This window comes from Desmodus rotundus, chromosome 5 (genome assembly GCF_022682495.2).
Source record: "Desmodus rotundus isolate HL8 chromosome 5, HLdesRot8A.1, whole genome shotgun sequence".
NCBI lineage: Eukaryota > Metazoa > Chordata > Mammalia > Chiroptera > Phyllostomidae > Desmodus > Desmodus rotundus.
The window spans coordinates 4,058,784-4,077,939 of NC_071391.1; the positions used below are offsets into that span (position 1 = coordinate 4,058,784).

Sequence of the window (19,156 nt, forward strand, 5' to 3'; positions counted from 1 at the left end):
TGTGACCCATTGTTTCGCAGGCCGGCACTCAGTACACTGAGCTACACCAGCCAGGGTGGAATTGCAGTTATTTAATGTTTGCTCTTTACGAAGTAATACTTTTAACATAAACAAAATGCAGCATTTTTATGCAACTCAAAAGGCAATGGTGGGGCTATAAATATTAATTTAGATGGAACCACAGGCAGCCTGAGCCAAAATGGTCCCCGAGTTCTGCGGTCTGGGTCTGGTCAGCCACCTTGGGGGGTGGGGTGGGGGGGCCCGCAGAGATTCCTGAGGTAGAAGTCCTCAGTGAATGTGAGACCAGTCCCTTGCTAGCTCTAGGTCTCCTTTTCTGCACTTCAAGGACTGAACCCAGTGTCTGGGGAAGCGATTAACGAGGTGCTCACACCGGGTGGGAGGGGCTGCTTAGCCACTGAAAAAGAAAAACAACTTCCTCAGTACTTCCGGTCCCTTATCTTCCGAAAGGGGCTGGGTAATCCTCACAGGGGCTGACCCAGACTCTACCCGCTCCCATAAAGTCCCGCCCACCGATCAGGCCCCGCCCCATACACACACACCGCCCCGCCCCATCACCGAGGCCCCGCCTCTCGGGGCGCCCAGGCCGCTGCGCCCGGGGTCCAGCGGAGGCGCTATGGAGCTGGGGCAGCCGGCCGGGAGCGAACGGGGCGGGGCGGACCGGGGAGGGCGGAAGGAGCGCCAGGCCGGAAGGAGGCGGTGGAGGGCGGGAGGCAAGAGCGGGTCCGGAGCTGCTGGGCCGGAGCGGCAGAGCCGCCATGTCCGACAGCGAGAAGCTCAACCTGGACTCTATCATCGGGCGCCTGCTGGAAGGTTGGCTGGGGGCGGGGGAGGTCGGCGCCCGCCGCGCCCTGACCCCCGGCCCGGCCCGGAAGTGGCGCGCGGGCGCGCCTGCCCCTCCCAGGGCCAGCTTAGACGGGGCGGGGACGGGCCCGCGAGGTCCCACGGCCGCAGCCGCCCCCCACTCGCGACGCACCTAGGAGTCTGGGGCTGCTGGGGCACGGGGAGCAGCCCCCCGCTCCTGGGCTGTGGTCACACGGGTTGGCCTGGTTTCTTGGAGTGAGGAACAAACCTGAGAAACCTAGCCACCCCCCACACCCTGGGAAAGGGTCCTGCGCTGTGGGGTTTGGGGTGGCAGCCCCTGCTTCAGAAGTCCCTTAGAGCGCCTTGAGGGTACTTGGGGAGGTTACTTCCTCTCCTGGGAGGCTCAGGAGCACCATCTGCCCCAGGCAAGGAGGGGCCCACGAGGCCCTGGCGCCCCCAGAAGTGCCCATGGGGCACCTGTGTCACCCACCCTCCTCCTGCCGGAGGGACCAGGGTCCTGACGCCCATTCTGCCTTCAGTGCAGGGCTCGCGGCCTGGAAAGAATGTACAGCTGACAGAGAACGAGATCCGTGGTCTGTGCCTCAAATCCCGGGAGATTTTCCTGAGCCAGCCCATTCTGCTGGAGCTGGAGGCACCCCTCAAGATCTGCGGTGAGACTCCTGCCCGGCCCCTTTGCTTCCCGAAGGTGGCACTGGCCTCCCAAATCCTTGGATCCTTCTTGAGCCCAACCCTGGCCCTGGGTTCACGTCTAGACCCTGCACCCATGGCTGACCTGGTTCTCTGGGTCACAGGTGATATCCATGGCCAGTACTACGACCTTCTGCGGCTGTTTGAATACGGGGGCTTCCCTCCAGAGAGCAACTACCTCTTCCTGGGGGACTATGTAGACAGGGGCAAGCAGTCGCTGGAGACCATCTGTCTGCTCCTGGCCTATAAGATCAAGTACCCAGAGAACTTCTTCCTGCTCCGTGGGAACCACGAGTGTGCCAGCATCAACCGCATCTATGGCTTCTATGATGAGTGTGAGTGGCTTTGTGCCCGGGGCTGCCCCAGGCCTGAAGGTCTCTGCCTGCTATCTAGTGGGACTCTCACACTGGCCAGTGGTGGGGAGGATGCGCATGTGACGGATACCTGCTAGACTGAACAATGTGAAGGCAGGGTCCTGCCCGCCTGCCATGGGGTCTGGCACCCAGCATGGGTATGCTGAAGGGCTGTTCCCATTCTAATGCAGGGCCCTGTCTGGTGACACTCCCTCTGGTGCATCTGTTACCTAAACACTTAAGATGCCTAGCTGGACAGAACTCTGTGGCCAGAAGCTGAGTTATACTGGATCTGGTCTTGGCCTGGTCCTGCTCACAGGGTAGGGGCGGGTGTCAGCCCTGACATTGTTCCGGATTGAAGTCTGGGCTTCTGTGGACACAGCTGCTATAGAATTCCTCCTGAAGGCTGGGAGGCAGTGGGGTGGGGGTGGGGGGTTCACTCCTTGCCTTCCACACTCTTCTCCCAGCTGTGTCTGGGAGGCCCCAGAGGCCCGGGAGGCCTCATCACGACCTGTCTCCTTCCTCTGTGCAGGCAAGAGACGCTACAACATTAAACTGTGGAAAACCTTCACCGACTGCTTCAACTGCCTGCCCATCGCCGCCATTGTGGACGAGAAGATCTTCTGCTGCCACGGAGGTGAGCGTGGCTCTGGGGCACCTGCTTAGAGAGTTCATGGAAAGAGAAGCTCGGCCACATCCCTGAGGCCTAGGGAAGAAGCTGCCAGCTGGAGGCCTGTTCTCAGTCGCCTAGAACAGCCCTACCTGCCTGGGGTCTAGGCTTGGATGTCACTTACTGCAGGATATTTCCCTGCTCCCAGTGTTAGGTTGCACTCTCTGCTGCTGTGGCCTCAGCACTGTGCGCGGAATTTGCTTGATCTCTTTCTCTAGGGAGCTCTGCGCTCCTGGGGGCAGGGACTGGAAGAGGCAGAAGGCGCAGAGTTCTGCCTGCCTGGGCCCCCAGAAGTCTAGGAGAGGGCCCAGGGGCTGGGGACAGAGTTTGACTAGTCAGGGTTTTCTGGAGGGAAGGGTCCCCTTTTTGAGGCTTGAGAAAGTGATGTGCCATTTGTGTCCCCCAGGCCTGTCCCCAGACCTGCAGTCCATGGAGCAGATCCGGCGTATCATGCGGCCCACAGATGTGCCCGACCAGGGGCTGTTATGTGACCTGCTGTGGTCTGACCCTGACAAGGACGTGCAGGGCTGGGGCGAGAATGACCGTGGTGTCTCCTTTACCTTTGGGGCTGAGGTGGTGGCCAAGTTCCTGCACAAGCATGACTTGGACCTCATCTGCCGGGCACACCAGGTGGGCTGGAAGCTCTGGTCCAGGTGGGAGTGGGGCCTGAGCAGTCCGCACCTGTTTAATGAACTGCCCCACCCTCATCCAGGTGGTAGAAGATGGCTATGAGTTCTTTGCCAAGCGACAGTTGGTGACACTCTTCTCAGCTCCCAACTACTGTGGCGAGTTTGACAACGCAGGCGCCATGATGAGCGTGGACGAGACACTCATGTGCTCTTTCCAGGTGGGGATGGGATGGGGAAGGGATGGGTTGGCCCCATGGCTTGGCCCCGTGAGCCTGACCAGTGTTCTCTCCTTTAGATCCTCAAGCCGGCCGACAAGAACAAGGGGAAATATGGGCAGTTCAGTGGCCTGAACCCTGGTGGCCGGCCCATCACCCCACCCCGTAACTCTGCCAAAGCCAAGAAATAGCATCCACAAGCCCGCCCTCTGCCCCAGATGGTGGATTGTACAGAAACCACGCAGCCGTGGGGGTCACGCTGGCCTCCTAGCCCTGCTCGTCACAGGGAACATGGAGCCTTGGTGTATTCTGCTTTTTTTAAAAACAAAAACAAATCAATAGCAGCGTCCAGTCCCCATGGCTTCCTCTGCCTGTGCCTTGGTGGCTACAAGCGGGATCCTGGAGCTGAGGCTGCAGCTCAGGGCAAAGCAGGGCCAGGTTGTGGGTCTCCAGCCTTGCTTGGCCTCAGGGCTGGCAGCTGCATCCTGGGCAACCCATCTGGTCTCTTTAATAAAGGTCAAAGCTGGATTCTTGCCCTGGCCTGTCTCCCTTGTCCCGAACAATGGGCCTGGCATCTTTCTGCCCAGAGCCACTGGGAGGGCAAGCTTGCTGGGCATGGGGCCCCAGCCAGGGCAACCCCTACCACACGGTAAGGCCCACAGGGCCAAAGAATATTGAAAAAAGCAGGAACAGCAATCTGCCGACCACAGCAGATCCCAGACGTAAGCCCAGGACTCGGGGGAGGGACAGGTCACGATTGGCAGAAAAGGTGGAGTGGCCGGGCCAGCAGCCACACTGCAATCCCTTTCTTGGGGAAGACAGGTATGTCCAGCTTTGGCCACAAGGTTGGAAGGTGCACCTCCCTTCAGTGCCAAGCCTGGAAACAGACATGATGGGTTGGGGGTTGGGGGGACAGGACAGGGCCCAGGCCAGTTTCCAATAGCCACTTAGGGCATGGGGACGCAGCAGGACCAGCCAGCTCAGCCGCAGCCCAGCCCACCTTTTCCACCCACCAAGGAAGAGACCCAGCTCTGCCCCTGGCTGGCCCTGAGAAGCAGGAGGCTGTGGCTTCATGTAGTCCATGGCCCCTGGACACAGAAGAGGTTCTCGGTTCAGCCTTCGCCCTCACTGTCTTCAGCCAACACGGGGCTGGGGTGCAAGGAGGGTTGTTCAGGGGCCAGGATGGAGCCAAAGAACAGTGAGCGGAACTGGAAGAAAAGGACGCTGAGTGAGTTGTGGAGACGGTTCCCTACTGGCCTCCCATCCCCCGTCTCTACCCCAGGCCCCTACCTTCTTGGGTGGGGGGGTACCAGGCACTGTACTGAGTTCAGTTTCAGCTTCGTCCTCTTCCTCCTCAGAGTGGCAGGGGGACTGGAGGCCAGGTGAGAGGGAAATGGATGGGAGTGTCCTCCAGCTCTCACTGCCCACAGTGGTTTCCATGGCGATCATGTAAGAGTCAATGTCGTCACTGGCAAAGTCATCCAGGTGGGGCGTGCTGCAGGTAGAGATGAGGTCAGCGAAGAACAGAACAGGGAAAGGAGGCACAGGGTATAGAGCCCACCTTGGAGGGTCAGGGGTGGGGGTTGCTGTGGGGACCTTGTGACCACTGGTGATGTCTTAGTTTTATTACTTCCTGATCTGGTTGGAGGAAAGAGGATACAGGGATTAAGTGGCAGTGTCCTGGAGGGGGTGGGCCTGGAATCATTTGGTCAGAGTTTAGGTAGGGGCCTGAGGGAGGCATCCTGGGGGCCAGTTTAGCTCAGCTGGGGGAGGGGTGCAGCAAGTCTGGTGAGCTGGGCCACTTGGAGCCCAAGCCCCTACCTTCCCCAGGGGACTGGAGCTGGAGAGCACTAGGGCCCAGGGACTTGCTGGGCGAGGGGCCAGACCCAACTTCCTCTGCTTAACTATACTGGGCCCATCCTCCCCAACCCACCTGCCCTTCCAGCCACCTGCTTCCCACCCCAAGAAGCCTCTTGCCTCCAGCAGCCCCCTTTGCCTCTTTGCCTGGGAGGTGGCTCAGAGGGGAGGCCTCAGCCAGAGAAGGAAGCTAGCCTGACCTTGGGGACACTTCCCTGGGTGGGAGGGATCTCTGAGCACAGCTGACCAGGAAGGCTGAGACCGTGGGGCTGGGAGCTGAGCACTGCAGCAGCTGGGGCCTTACAGGAAGTGTCTGTGTGTGCGTGGAGGGGGAGGCACTGAAGCTGGAAGCAGCAGGCGCAGGCCAGGGTGCGCAGAGGTGAGGACAGGAGTGGCCCTAGGGGGACCCTCACCTGGGAGCCTGGAGCTGAGGCGCTGGCCGGCGGACCTCTAGGGAGAGTAGGTCCTGGGACTTTGGGGGTGGATCCGAGAGCGTGGCCAGGACAAAGTGGCCATCCAGCAGAGAGTCATTGATGGCAAAGATGGCTGGCCTGGGCAGGTGATGGGTCCCAGAGAAGGTAAGGGCCCTGTGGCTTCTGGCACCCCGGAGCCCTCCCCTCCCTGCCCTGAGGCTGGGAGTTACCTGCCCGGGGTATCGAAGTGAACGCTAAGAGACAAGTTTGCTGACTCTGCGAAGCTCAGGAGCCCCTGGGAGGGGAGAGGCAGAGCAGTTGAGGCCCTGGGCAGGGCAGGGAGGACAGGGTGGGAAGGACATAGGGAGAGGCTCACCCGGAACTCTTTGAGGCAGAAAGTGATGGCCACCCCTTCTTGGGCCTGCAGCTGCTGGAAGTCCTCCTCCCCAATGCTCATCTCGGTCACCATGGCTTTGATGTTGCTGCCTGTGGGGGCGGAACAGGAAGAACCCGGGCCCATGGGTGCCAGCCCCTCCCACCCCAGCCCTGCTGCCCATCCCAGGCCACATCCTGCTCCCTCACCTGCCTCCTCATCCTGGTAGCTGCGCAGGATGACCCTGCGGCCACGGCCAATGCCCAGCGTCACTTCGGCCAGTGCAAGGGGGAAGGGCAGAACAGCCTCCCCCAGAACCCTGTGAAGAGGGCACAGCGTTACACTTGAGGCTTGGCCCTGCCCAGTGGCTTTGCTCTCAGAGGACCTGAGGCAGAGCAGTGACATGTCCGCCAGCATTGTAGGGGAACAGCCATGGGCCAGGCCTAGCATGCCCCAGGAAGGAGGACATGCACCATCAGAAACTCCCAGGCTGTCGTGGGAGTGAAGTCCACTGCAAAGGATGGGCAGATGAAAGTCAAGGCCAGAGAAGGCAGCACCTGCCCATCCAGGGGTGGGAAACCACATCCATGCCGTCTTTATAAACTTGACCTTCAGAAAGAGCTCTTACATCCTTGTTTTTTAGGCATACACGAGTGACAGTTACAAATGATATAACAATCTAGAATTAGCTTCAAAACAGTTGGGACAGGAGCTGGCGTCTGGTTTTATTTTTTTTTTTTAAGATTTTATTTTTAGAGAGGGGAAGGGAGAAAGAGAGGGAGATAAACATCAATGTGTGGATGCCTCTTGTGCGCCCCCTAATGGGGACCTGGCCCGCAACCCAGGCATGTGCCCTGACTGGGAATCGAACCAGTGACCCTTTGGTTCCCAGGCTGGCACTCAATCCGCTGAGCTACACTAGCCAGGGCTGGCATCTGCTTTTATAGGTCCTTAAAACTAACCATGAGAAAAAGAGGAGTATTCATTAAAAGAGAAATAGCTTCAAAATCCAGACCAGAGATGACAGCCTTTCCTCTTTCTTTACTCAAAGGAGCCCTAAGCAGCATGATCAAGAGAGCTTAGAAAATTAGTCTGTAGACAGCCAAACGGAACTTCAAGTTACCATAACTTAGGCTATCCAAAGAAATGAACAAGACCTTGAGCTACTTGAACGCCAAGAGCATCCAGCATGGGTGGGAAGGGAGCCACTCCTCCACACTGGTCTTTGCCAGGGATCCGTGCCTGGACTGGAGCGCCCGTCTCCCAGGCCGGGCATGGCCCCGGGTGATTGGATTGCCCAGAATGGTTCCAGCCCCAGAGCTGCCTGTTTCGGCCATTGTCCTAGGCCACAACCTCCTCACCCACCCTCCTGCCTTGTCCTGAGAACTCCTCAAGGCTAGAGACAGGGCAGGTAGGAAGAAAGGCACCCTGGAATGGGGAATACGCCCAGAAGGATAACCAAGCCAAAGAGGTTTTGAGCCCCTGAGCCACAAAGCTTAAAGACAGACCTTCACGGCTGCTCAGGCCAAAGCCCTGCTCTCTAGAAGAGAAGTCAGGGTGGATCTGACTGGCCAGAACGCCAAGCCAGACACCTGGCGTGGAGCATACAGGCGCCTGAAGACAGTGAGGAGCCTACAGCACGGGAGCCCCTGCCCTCCTCCACTCAGTGGCTTCCCGTGGAGAGCCAGACAAGGGCTGGTGAACGCTGAGGTTCACACAAACCCTGAAGGGGAAATGGTAGAGGTGCCTTCTTAAGCTGACCCTTGAGGCCCCAAAGTAGGAAGACAGAGACGTGGGACTCAGCTTTTGGGCAGGGGGCGTACTTACTTTGCTGGGGCCCGGAGCACATGGGGGCACGAGGCTGGATCGAAGACAGCCTGCAGGGACTCACAGTCCTGGAAGGACAGGTTGTGAGTCTTCCTCACCCCTGGACAGGCAGACAGGGTCTCAGAGGGCCTCGCCAACCTCCACCCTCACACCGCAGGGCCCCATGGCTGGCCCGCTGCCCACTCACCATATTTGCAATGCAGCTGGACCACCAGGCGGCTGCTCCTCTCATTTATGGAGATGCAGCATTTCTCCACGGTCTTCTCCAGCATAACCAGGGAGCGGAAGACGGACAGGAACGACTAAGTAGGGGAAACACATCAGGCCAGCACTGCCCCTCCAGCGACCAGCTCTCACGTCCCCTGTAGGCCTGGCCCCGTCAGGGGCTCAGCATTGTCATATCAGGAAGGGAGTTCCCTCAACATATCAGACATTTACACACTCCCAGGTCTTTGTTCATGCTGCTCCCCACCTGGAACGCCTTGAAAGTCCTATTTGAATGTCACCGCTCTCTCCTGGTCCCTGGTAGGATCCATCACCCTCTGCACATCTGCCATTACCTGCTGGGGCTACCTTCACTACGCCCCTTACCGCCCCGGGGAAGGAGCACCGGGCTGCCCCTGCACCCACCCCTCTCTCCAGTTAGCCTGTACCGCACGTGCCGCGGAGCAGGCGCACTGCTGGTGGGGCTCTGGCGGGGCTGCGGTGCAGCGGCTGAGGGCAGGGACTCACCTTCATCAGGATCTTACAGCGCGGTGGGTCCTGACCAGGGGTGGCCGCCTGATATAGCTGGAAGAAGAGTGGGGCAAAGAGGAAGCAGGCATAGGCGGAGCGGGAGGAGTTCACCGTCCGGAGAGAGAGCTGGGCCAGGGAAAAGCAGGGAGAGGGATGCAGTCAGGAGCAGCCACAGGCCTACCCCTCTGGCCTGCTCTTGCTCACACACTTGCCCTGAAGTCCTGCATCTCCACCGTCACCTGTTGAACTCCTCTGTCCCGTTCCAGGCATCAGACACCTTCTCCATGACGCCTTCCCTGACTTAAGGGAGGGCCTGGCTGCTCCCACCGCCAAGGGCCTTACAAGGCTGTCAGGACATTGCCTTGTTCCCTCGTTGGCCCCACCCCCCACGCAGCCCTTCAGGGAGGGCAACTGCTTTCAATTCACACACAGGCTTGGGAAGATGACAAGGCCCAAGCCGAAGCCCCAGCACCGGGGGTTGGAGACTGAAACCCAGCTGACAAATGCGTCCACGGGCTTCCGGCCGGGTGCAGAAGAGACTCAGGCCCAGCTTAGGGCTCCCCGTTGCAATCCCATCCACCCCCACACCCCAGGCCCTCACCCCGTCTTCCAGGGGCTCCAGGTAGAGCTCATCACCGATACGGGATAGAGAGTGGACGGCCTTGCCGAGCACTGAGAGGGCGGAGAAGAACTGGGGGTTAGACTGGCGCCTCGGGCGGTCCCACGTGCCCCCGCCTCCCCGGCCAGCTCCAGCTCACCCTTCACGTTGCCGCCTGCGACCAAACACTTCATGCCGCCCTCAGCCCCGGGGCCGGGCCTGGCCGGCGACCGAGCTGAGACTAGCAGCTGGCCGGCGACCGGGCCGAAACGGGCCTTGTAGTGATTTCCCACCTGGCCTCCCCAACGGTGGACCGCCAGGGTTCTCTTCGCGCGCACCGCCCCTGACAGCCCCGCCCCAGCCTCCTCATTGGTCCACACAGCAGGGCCTCCGTCACATGAGGAAAACGTCCCTGGGTTCCGCGGTCACGTGACGGAGGACGAAGGGGGGGGTCTGGTCACGTGAGCTGGGAGCGCCTGGTGCAGACCTGGCTCCTTTCCTAGCCTGCCTGGGCTGCCCAAACCGTCCGCGCCCCTCCGCAGCGGGTCTCGGGGCGGCGGCGCACACAAGCGCGAGGAGCACGGAGGACGTGGCCCCCGGGTGCTGCGTGTGGAGCAGCCCTCTTGAGTCACCAGTTTAGTACGGATTTCCTGGGTGTCTGTTGGGGATAGAAGGTCGAACGAAGACCGCCCGCACCCAGCCCGGGCCGGGGACTCGGATGCCCGCAGCAACCACCAGCACTAAAAAGAGAGGAAAGCCATTGCTCCCGGATCCCGTTGCGAGAGGTGGCTGTTCATTCTGGCTCCGAGGACCCTTCATTTATCGTTGAAGAACAGAAGATTCTCGGGCAGGGAGGGGTGGAAGGGTGTGCGTCGCAGGGGAAGGCTAGAAGAAAGGCTTATTGGTGCGTGCGGCTTTACTCCGTGGGGAGCGAAGTGGGTCTGTGAGCCTCGGAGGGGGGTGGGGCTGCCAACTGCAAAGGACCCACGTGAGAGGCACTGGAAACGTTTTACTAGGGTAGAACCGTACTTATGTGGCCATTTAAAAAAAAAAAAAAAAAACCCAGTCGGTGGCGAAGCAGCGGTTCACCTTGTCCCCGGCAAAATGGAGCTCGAGGCCACGAGCAGATACACCAGCCCAGTGAACCCAGCTGTCTTCCCCCCTCCGGCCGTGGTACTGTTGGCCGTCCGCATGTTCTTCACCGCCTGGTTCTTCGTGTATGAGGTCACCTCCACCAAGTACACTCGGGGCATCTACAAAGAGCTCATCTTTTTGGTGGCCTTGCTCTTCATGGGCTTTGGGGTCCTCTTCCTTCTGCTCTGGGTCGGCATATATGTGTGAGCTCCCAAGGGTTCCAGCCAGGCAGCTTCACTGAATCCCTGCTTTTGTAAATTAATTTTTTTACTGTTGTGGGATGTGTCCCGCCTGCTGCTCACAATAAAGGCAGATGTGTGACCACCTTGAGAAAAAAAAAAAAAAGACCCGAACTGTGCAAAAGAACGGGTTTCACCAGCTAGGGATGTCTGCCCTGGGCCTGGGCCTCGGCCTCAGTCCCCCTGTGTAGTGTGGAAGGAAAGGCCTGGGGGGGGCTCGCTGACACCTGGTTTCCCGCAACAGGAAGGTTCGGGTGCTTTGAAGGGCCGGGGCATCCCTGCGTTACTTTAGGGCGGGCCTGGCCTTGCCCCTCTGGTACAGTCTGCAGTGAAGAGGATATATTTGTCTGTGGACCCCTTGCCCTCCCTCTCCTAACCTGCGATGGTGAACGTGAATTCCACTTGGTTTCCCCGTCCTAGCCCCCAGCTCCCCCCCCTCACCCGGCTTCCTTAGAGCCCTGGGAGAGGTTACTGGGGATCAGTGTGGATGGTACCGCCTCTCCCAAGGCGTTTAGGTCAGTAAACCGGGAGTCATTCTTGACCTCACCCTCCATCACCCCACATACTTGACAAGCCCTGACTCTACCTCCCAAACAGATGTCAACTTCATCTTCCTGGTTCAGGACACCATTGTCTCCCACCTGGATGACCAACTGTAGGAGCTCTTGGAGTGGCCTCCTGCCTCCGGCCTGTCTCCTCCAGTCCCCTCTCCATGTAGCACCAATGTGACCTTCCTAAAATGTCAGTCACATTACACCTCTCCCTTAATTTAGACTTCCAGTGGTTTCCAACTGCTACACATGCCATAAAATCTAAATGCTTTACCCCAAACCTGCAGGACCTGGCCTGGTCATCTCTTCACCTGTCTCTGGACTTCTGCAGCTCGTCGGCTCTCTGAACCCACCACACCCCTTTACATCTTGGGATCTCTTTGTAGGCTAATCCCGCCGCTTGGAATGCTCTTCCCCCTCTCATGTGCTGGCTCCTCCTGTTCCTAGGGCTCAGCTTCAGTGGCCCATCAGTAGGCCTTCTCTGCCTCCTCCCCTCTTGTTCAGCCCTTGCTCTGGGTTAGCCACAGCACTTAGCACCACTCAACATTGTTTCATGTGTGTGTGTTTATTTAAAGGCTGTCACTCCCACTAGTATGTCAGCTCCTGAGCCCAGGGACCATGTCCGTTTTGTTTGTTGCCATATCCCCGTGCCTCTCACAGCTGAGCAGCACACACGTGTTCAGTGGATAAACATGTGATCCAAATGAAGCTGAGCTGCTTCCGAGTCACGCTTAGCACAAACCCCTGCCCACAGCCCCACCCTTCCTGGGACAGGAGCTGCCCTGCACGATCTGTCAGAAGGACAAAAGAACCTGGCACAGCTATTCTCCTCCGTACCTGTCCTCCTCACTGGATCTGCCCCTCCCTTTTACCCCAGTGTACGTCAGAGCAGCCTCCCAGCATCTCCACCACACATCTGCCCCACACCATTCCCTGAGCAGCCCAACTGGAATAGGAGACAGAAGCTAAAGCTCCCTGGAAGGCCAAGGGGAAAAAGCTGTGAATAATCACACAGTTGTGTCTGCCCATGACCCCTAGGGCTGTAGGGTCCTGTGGCTTCGAGGTGTTTGGAGCAAGGCCCTGGGGAGAGGGACACAAGCTTGTTAGGACTTTCTTCGGTCTCGCAGATGCCTGCCAGGAGTCAGCCCTTCTGAAGGGCTCCGACAACAGAACGCAGCCTAGAGCTGAGAGTCCGGGACGTATGTGGGTTCCTCATCTGTGCTTCAACATGGACTCGCTGTGTGACTTTGCACAGGTCCCTCCCTGTCTGTGCAGCTGTCAGTGGCAAGATATGCTCACTGAGGTGCCCCTCATGGGCCACAGCTCTGGAGAGGAGCTGCAATTGGCTGTCTTGCTTCCCCCTGGCTATGGGGCTGGAAGGGAGCTCAACAATCGGGTTGAGTAGCCTCTCCAGGCTTGCAATTGGCACAGCCAATAACACCTCTCGGTCCAGAAGGGACAATTCTCAGTGGGGTACAAGGGCCTCTGAACAGTCAGCCACCCTTTGTGTTGGGCAGGGGGGGGGGTGTATGGGGACCCAAAGACAATTTGGGATCTGTACTAGAAGTCAGGTGGCGTAGGGGGGAGCCCTAGTCCTACTGACAGATAGCCTCAAGCAAGTGAAGGCTCTTCTCTGGGCCTCAGTTTCCCCTTGATAAAATGAAGGCATTGCATGACATACTCTCTCAGGACCCTTTCAACCGCTAGATTCTTAGTCTCCGCCATACCCCGCAGTAGAGGTGGCCTCCCGCCAGCACTGAAGTGTGTGGGGATGTGGGAGGGGGCGGATGTGGAACTGAGGAAGGTGCTTACCGTTTCACACTTTACAACTAACTCTCTGTTGGGAAATTTCTCCAGTTCAGCCACCACTTTTCACCCAATTGGTTAGGAATCCCCAGAGCCCAGTAATTCATTCATTCAAAACATACTAGACACACTAAGTTCAGGAAAGTGAGTACGGGACACAGATCCCTGCTATCCTGGGCTTCCACTGTGCTGGAGAGGGACAGACTAAAGGGCTGTGATGGAGTCTGCTGGGTGGTACACACACAGAAAATGGAATTTGTGTGATTTTTCTGGAGCAACCAAGAAAGCCGGGCAGCTATGAGCTGCTGGGGGTGCTGAGCTGGCAGGGCACTACTTGCCCACCTGTAACTGTTGCTGGCTCACCAGGTGCAGGCACGCCTATAGCCAAGCCCTGCCCAGGCCTTCCTCATCCCCCGGCATTTCTCCCAGCAGCCAGCGCGAGCTCGGCACGTAGCAGCGGTTTAATGAGCACGTATTGAGTGACTGAAGAGCACAGGACTACGAGAGTTTACAGGACCCGAACCAGGGTGTCTGTCACGGTGGATGATGGGGTTCTAGGCGCCAGCCTGCCTCGGTCTGAGTCCTGGCGTCGTCGCTTTCAGAGTGTGTGCAAATCGTCACATTGCCCACGGTCTCTGAGCCTCAGGTTACTCATCTATAAATTGGGGGAGGAAAGGCTGTTGCCAGGATTAACTTAGTCAATGTTTATAAAGCTCTTAGCGCACACCGTCAGTGTTGCTGGGGTGATTATTGCTCTGTCCTGCCTCCTCCATCAGGGGTGTGCCCGCGCAGGATTCTAGGGTCAGAACCAAGAACAAAAGAAATCATCACTGTAGACGAAGCCAGGGCGAATCCACACTAGGAAGCAGAGAGGAGAGGAAAGCCCCCCAGAGAAAAACATTACAGAGAAAAGGCCGGAAGGCCAGGGACCGGAAAGTACTCGCAGGACTCCGGTGGGGTCAGAAGTCAGCCACAGGAAAGAGCTGCGGGGGAGGCTGTGGCTGAGGCCACGGGCTGACTCCTCGATTCTGCGCCCTCGGAGGCGCCCTGTGTCTCTGAGGAGAATGTGAGTCCTTCTGTCCTCGAAAGCTGCTGGGGGCTGGCATGAGGCGGGGGCTGTGCCCACACCGCCAGGCACGGTGCACAGATGGGACCAGGTCTCTCCAGTCTGCAGGGCGGGTGGTGGAGGGGAGATGGGAGGGAAGTTTTTAAACCCACAGCAGGAACAGAATGGGGAAGCTTGGGCTTGATCACTGAAACCTGGCACGCTGGAGTTACAGGGCCCCCTTGGAGCGCAAGTGCGGTGAGTTTAGGACAAATCAAAGTCAGCATGCTTCGCCCAGCAGGGGAGGACACCGATGGAACTCATTGCTCCAGGCTGCGGTCTCGCTGGGAATATAAATAGCGTCACAAAAGGTTTAGATAAATCCAGGGATGACAGCTCCATTCATGGGTTAGGAGGGGAGGAAGCTGTCTGGGGCCTGCTGGTCGGTGGGGAAAGCCTCAGCGCGGTGAGCTGGCCTCCCTCAGAGCACTTCACGGGCTTCAGGCCACAGGGACCTCAGGTGGCAGTGTCGGTGCTCCTGCGAGCTGGAGCCCCGCCTGAGTTCTCGGGCTCTTTCCTCAACCCCCGACACTCGCCATCCACTGTCTGGAGAGACTCAGGCACCATGAGCTCTCCAGGAGAGCCCTGGCCAGGCTGTCCCCTAAAGGACCAGCAGGGGGAGACAGACACCGTGTCCAGTCCAGCTCCCAGAACAGAGCCAGGCTACTCTGCCAGGTAGAGCAAGCACGAACCCCTGGGGCCCAGCTCTCCCCGACACTAGCTAGGCATCTGAGGAAGAAGGGGCATAGATGGGCTTACCACAGTGAGGGCAAGGGGGCTGGAGAGACTTCTCAGGGAACTGGGGCAGGGTGGCGGAAAGGAGTCCAGTAATTAAGAGCAGAGTGGCTCTGGAGCCATCTTGCCCTCTGTCCCAGGAGACCCTGAACCCTTGGCTGGCAGGCATGGGTCTCTATAGGTCCAAACTGTTCTGTGGGGCACATACAAGAGGCGCTCCCAAGAGCTTTGGGGGGCAACTGGACCCCGCAGGTCTGTGTGCCAGCACCCCCCAGCCCTGGTACGGGTGCCAGGCCAGGTGTGGCTTTACCCCTCGTGCCACTGGGATTCTCCCAGCCCCTCTGCAGTCTGCCCTGGCAGCTCTGCCCGCTGGCCTGTCCCTCCCTGCAGCACAGCCCCTTATGAACCTCCTCAAGTTCCTCGGGCCCCGTGCCGTCCAACACAGGTTGCAGCAGTCAGTGTCGGAGACCACCATGGTGGCTCCGGGCGCTCTGCTGAGGAAAAGGTGACCGCACAAAGGTGCCTTTGGGGCCTGCAGACAGGTGGCCTGAAAGCCCAGGATGGGGCTGGCACCCCGTTGCACCCCAGAGTGCTTTGGCGGGCTCCTCTCATCTCTTCCAGGCCCTGGGAGTGGCTCCTCGGGCTTCGGCCCTCCTTCTGGAAGCGGTCCGGGATGCCAAGTCGAGCAATCAGGAGCCACTTATCCATCTCTAGTGCTCTCTAGAGTTCCGCGTCTGTGCCCTGTGTGGGGAGGCAGAGTGGGGCAATGGGGACAGGTTTCAGGAGGGCAGAGTCACAAGAACGGGGAAGGTGCTGACATGCAGACCTAGGGGACGTAGGGGCCTCGTGAGGAGGTAGTGGCCTCGTTAGCAGGAGCAGGAGGACAGGGCGTGAGGGGCAGAGAACAGTAATATTTCCCATCATTGAGTGAGAGGTACCAGAGATTTGACTTGTATTAACTCAGTCACCCCTTATTCTGAGGCTGGTAACGTGGTCATCACCCCCATCTTGTGCAGGAGAAAAGTGAGGTGTACACGGGCCAAATGACTTGCCCAAAGTCACCCAGCTAGGAAAGGCGGAGTGGTCACCCTCAACCATGTCACTCTCCCAACAGTGCAGGCACTTGGGACAATGGGCTCTGGGGGTGGGACTCCCATCACTACCCTACAGGGGTGGCCCCAGGAGGTGCTCTCTGTCCTTAACTCCCCAGGGCCCCTGAGAAGCCCAGACATTCTGGAGAAAGCCCTGGGAAGCCCGAGGGAGGGTGGCTGGTGGGGAGGGAGGGGACAGAGCGGGAGGAGCCGGCAGTGACTCAGCAGGGCAGGATAAGGATCTTCCAGCCCAGGAAGAGGTAACCCCACTCCTCTGCCAGGGGAGACGGAGTCACGGAGCCCGAGGCATGGGTTGGCCAGGGCAACGGAACATCCTGGGAGAGTGGCGGCAGGGAAAGCTTCTGGCAGGCAAGGGAGGAGTTGGGACCCGGGGGTATCCCTTCTGCCCCTGCCCATCTCACATGCCTGTCACCCAGTCACCTGGACATCCTTACAGATGGGAAGCTAGAGTCCAGGTAGGGCAGGGAGTGGCCCGCAGCAGAGCCCAGTTCCTCTCTGCTTCAAGGGGAGGCAGGTGGGTGCAGTGTCCTCCGAGAGGCCTGAGCTGGTCCAGGTGTGGGTGAGGGACGCAGGGCAGGGCAGGGCCTTGCTGAGGTAGGAGGAGGCCCAGGGGCTTCCGCTGACATCATGGCCAGCTCAGGGTGAGGCAGGGCCCTCTGGAGGGAAAGGAAAAGTGGACACCCCCGTTACCTTTCCTCACTCTCCTGCCCTTGGTGGCCCCCAGGCCTGCACATTCACACGGGAGTGGTGGGGAGGTGCTCTTTCCAGGGACAGATGTGGAGGGGGAGGGTGGCCTTGTTTGTCCCTGGCAGCCCAGGCAGGGCCTCTGAGCCTACCTAGAACCCCCCACCCCCCCCCCCCCCGCCCCGCCTCTGCAGCCCTCAGGAAGCACAGGGCGCCACCGTGGTCCTGGCTCTGCAGGCAGGTGGTCCTCTAACTCCCAGTTTCATCTTGCTGCTCCTGGAATCTGTAGTTCCAGCAGAGGGGCCCACGCTCTCTTGGGGGGTGCCTCTCACTGGCCCAGGAGGGTGATGTGGGGTGACAGCCCAGCGTCACTGGTGGGTGTTAGTCAGGAGACCCCAGGTTTCTGCTTCAGGCAAAGCGCCTCAGTGTCCTGAAGAGACCAGGCAGGGCCCCGGGTTAGAGGCCGACTGCACGGCCGGGCGCCGGGCAAGTCCCGCTGCTTCTGGAGCCGCTCTCAGCACCCAGCCTCTTGTCCTTTCAAGAGTCCCCCTACCCCGGAGCCCTCCCAGGTCTGCATCTTCCGTTCAGTGAAAGGGCGTGGCGCTGACGGCTGACGGTCCTGGGCTCCGGTCCGGTTCCCCTACCCGTGTGACCTTAGACGGGTGACTTCACCTTGCCAGGCCTCAGGTTCCTCCTGAGTAAAAGGGGAAATCACAGTTCCTGTTTTAGGGGGTTATGGTAAGAATGAGATGAAATTACCCACGTAAAGCCTTAGTTTTAAGCCTGAAGGAGTAGCACGTCACCAAGTAAGCAGGCGTGGCAGCGGGGCTGGCAGAGTTGCCAGGGCAGGGCCTCCCCCTTGACCCCACAGCTCCCAAGGGTTCCTCTCTGTGTCCCTGGCACTTGGCATGGAGCAGGGACTCAGGGAATGTTTGGTAAACAAATGAATAAATTCGTGGGTACCCGCACTCACCTCTGCGGGCTTCTGTACCGCCACACCCCTGCCCACCCACCGGGAAGGGACCAGACCAGAAGCCTCCCAGGTCCAGGAGCCCAGGACGCCCAGAGCCCAGGGCCCATACGGGGCCAGTTCTCTGGCTGCCTGGGACGTGGTGTCGTTGGGGCATCTAGAGAGCCTTCCTTGGGGGGGCCAGTTATGGGGGGACAATGGGAGGGAGAGGTGGGAACCTAGCTTGTCCCTGAGCCACCCAATCACATTTCAACCCTGAAGCTCTACCTCCCCCCAGAGCTTTCCTTCTCTGACCATCCTCTGACCTCAGATGGTTTAATGAGTGTCCCTTGTCACAAGACTGAAATTCTTGAAGGCAGGGGTGGGTTTTCCTCCCCACTCCATCCTTCACAGGACCCAGCACCCAGCAGGGGGTCAGGAAAGGCCTGCACAACACACCAAGGATCTGGGATTGGGTTGGGGGGCGTCTCCTCTAACCCCTGCCCCACCCCCACCAGCAATCCTAGATTGTTCAAGCAGGAAGAGCCACAGGGGAGCAGGAAGCTTCCGGAGGTCCCCAGCTGGAAACGAGAGGGCAGCCACCTGTGCCCTGCCACCCACAGAAACCCTGTAGGTGTATTCCAGTCTGCCTCTCCTTCCTTCCTTCTCCCCCCGATTCCAGCAGCCCACTCCCATTTGGGATTTGGCAAAATAAAGGCACAGTCTTTACTCCAGCCCCCACCCCAACCCAATTGGCAGCTCCTAGCCTGCTGCCTTTGCCCAGACATGGCAGAGGGGCACAGGCAGCTTGGAGATGGAGTTGATTTTCCCTTTGGCAGTAGGGAAGAGGGGGAAGGGAGAAGGCCCCTCACCTCCCCGTGAGGGGAGAGGGCAGGGATACAAGTCCAGACAAGAGGCAGGGCAGAATACAACTTCCCCAGCTTGTGGGGTCACAGCATCAAGCCCAGGGGTGGTCTGTAAAGCCAACTGCCCCTGCACCCACCTGGCCTGGTCCTCATTTTAGAGTTGCAGCCCTCAGTCACTGCAAACCTGCAAACCAATGCTTCCTAGACTCTTGAGATAAACACTCGGGGTGGGGGGGCAACATGGTAAGCTTCCCCCCAACTGCAGAGTCTGTTCCTCTTCCTCCTTGGGCTCCTGCCTCCTCCCCTCCTTCCCACTCCCACCCATTTATTTGCCTTTGTGCCTCCTCTTTCCTGCCCTGTCCCTTCTCCCCTCTTCTTCCCTCAGCCTCCACCCTCCTCCTTCAGCTCCCCTCTCCCCCTTTCTCTCCTGGCCCCTTCCTCCTCTCCCACGGTGGGGCTGCTTTCTCCCTGACTCAGCAAGGTGCTTTATAAGGTGCTGAGGGGCTCAGCCAAATCCAAACCACATTGTCTGTGCAGACGCTCTCCACAAGGCGCAGGCTTCCCTCTCCCTCTCCCCTCCCCTTCGTGGCTCCCCACCCTGACAGGGTAGCTGCTAGGGGATCTCCTGGCTGGCCTCAGTGCCAGTCACCCACTGGGCATCTGCCTTCTTGACCTTGGCATGGGCATCAAAGATTGTTGGGCTCACGGGCCAAGAATGTCATTGAAACTCCAGCGTTCCGCCGGGGGGGGGGGCATGAGGGGGAAGAGGGAGGCC

At 59.2% G+C, this 19,156-nt stretch overlaps 3 protein-coding genes and 1 long non-coding RNA gene across 6 annotated transcripts in view; 2 read left to right on the forward strand and 2 right to left on the reverse strand.

Moving 5' to 3' along the window:
- The first annotated feature begins 672 nt into the window (after positions 1 to 672).
- Positions 673 to 3,925, forward strand: PPP1CA (protein phosphatase 1 catalytic subunit alpha). The gene is made up of 7 exons (XM_053925175.1): positions 673 to 831; positions 1,362 to 1,493; positions 1,635 to 1,865; positions 2,416 to 2,520; positions 2,960 to 3,183; positions 3,266 to 3,400; positions 3,478 to 3,925. Exons 1-7 carry the CDS (start codon positions 777 to 779, stop codon positions 3,586 to 3,588), a joined length of 993 nt encoding a protein of 330 aa, XP_053781150.1. The 5' UTR covers positions 673 to 776; the 3' UTR covers positions 3,589 to 3,925.
- RAD9A (RAD9 checkpoint clamp component A) lies at positions 3,727 to 9,560 on the reverse strand. 3 transcript variants are annotated; one of them, XM_024574299.4, is made up of 11 exons: positions 9,361 to 9,560; positions 9,204 to 9,274; positions 8,600 to 8,728; positions 8,055 to 8,169; positions 7,868 to 7,967; positions 6,250 to 6,359; positions 6,044 to 6,153; positions 5,898 to 5,962; positions 5,668 to 5,805; positions 4,688 to 4,892; positions 3,727 to 4,605 (listed from the first exon to the last, which is right to left on the reverse strand). In XM_024574299.4, exons 1-11 carry the CDS (start codon positions 9,392 to 9,394, stop codon positions 4,510 to 4,512), a joined length of 1,173 nt encoding a protein of 390 aa, XP_024430067.2. In that variant the 5' UTR covers positions 9,395 to 9,560; the 3' UTR covers positions 3,727 to 4,509. The 3 variants fall into 3 exon arrangements, with proteins under 3 accessions (XP_024430067.2, XP_045039479.2, XP_024430066.2); XM_045183544.3 differs by lacking the exon at positions 9,204 to 9,274; XM_024574298.4 differs by having other exon boundaries at positions 5,898 to 6,153.
- Positions 9,561 to 9,655: 95 nt separating this feature from the next.
- Positions 9,656 to 10,651, forward strand: LOC123478075 (dolichyl-diphosphooligosaccharide--protein glycosyltransferase subunit TMEM258). The gene has a single exon (XM_045183441.2). The coding sequence runs from the start codon at positions 10,305 to 10,307 to the stop codon at positions 10,539 to 10,541; it is 237 nt and encodes a 78-aa protein (XP_045039376.2). The 5' UTR covers positions 9,656 to 10,304; the 3' UTR covers positions 10,542 to 10,651.
- A 6,093-nt stretch (positions 10,652 to 16,744) lies between these two features.
- LOC128780930 (uncharacterized) overlaps positions 16,745 to 19,156 on the reverse strand; it is a 37,967-nt gene continuing 35,555 nt past the window's right edge. Inside the window, exon 3 of the long non-coding RNA XR_008426865.1 lies at positions 16,745 to 17,260. This is a non-coding gene — a long non-coding RNA (uncharacterized lncRNA). The remainder of the gene's footprint in view (positions 17,261 to 19,156) is intronic.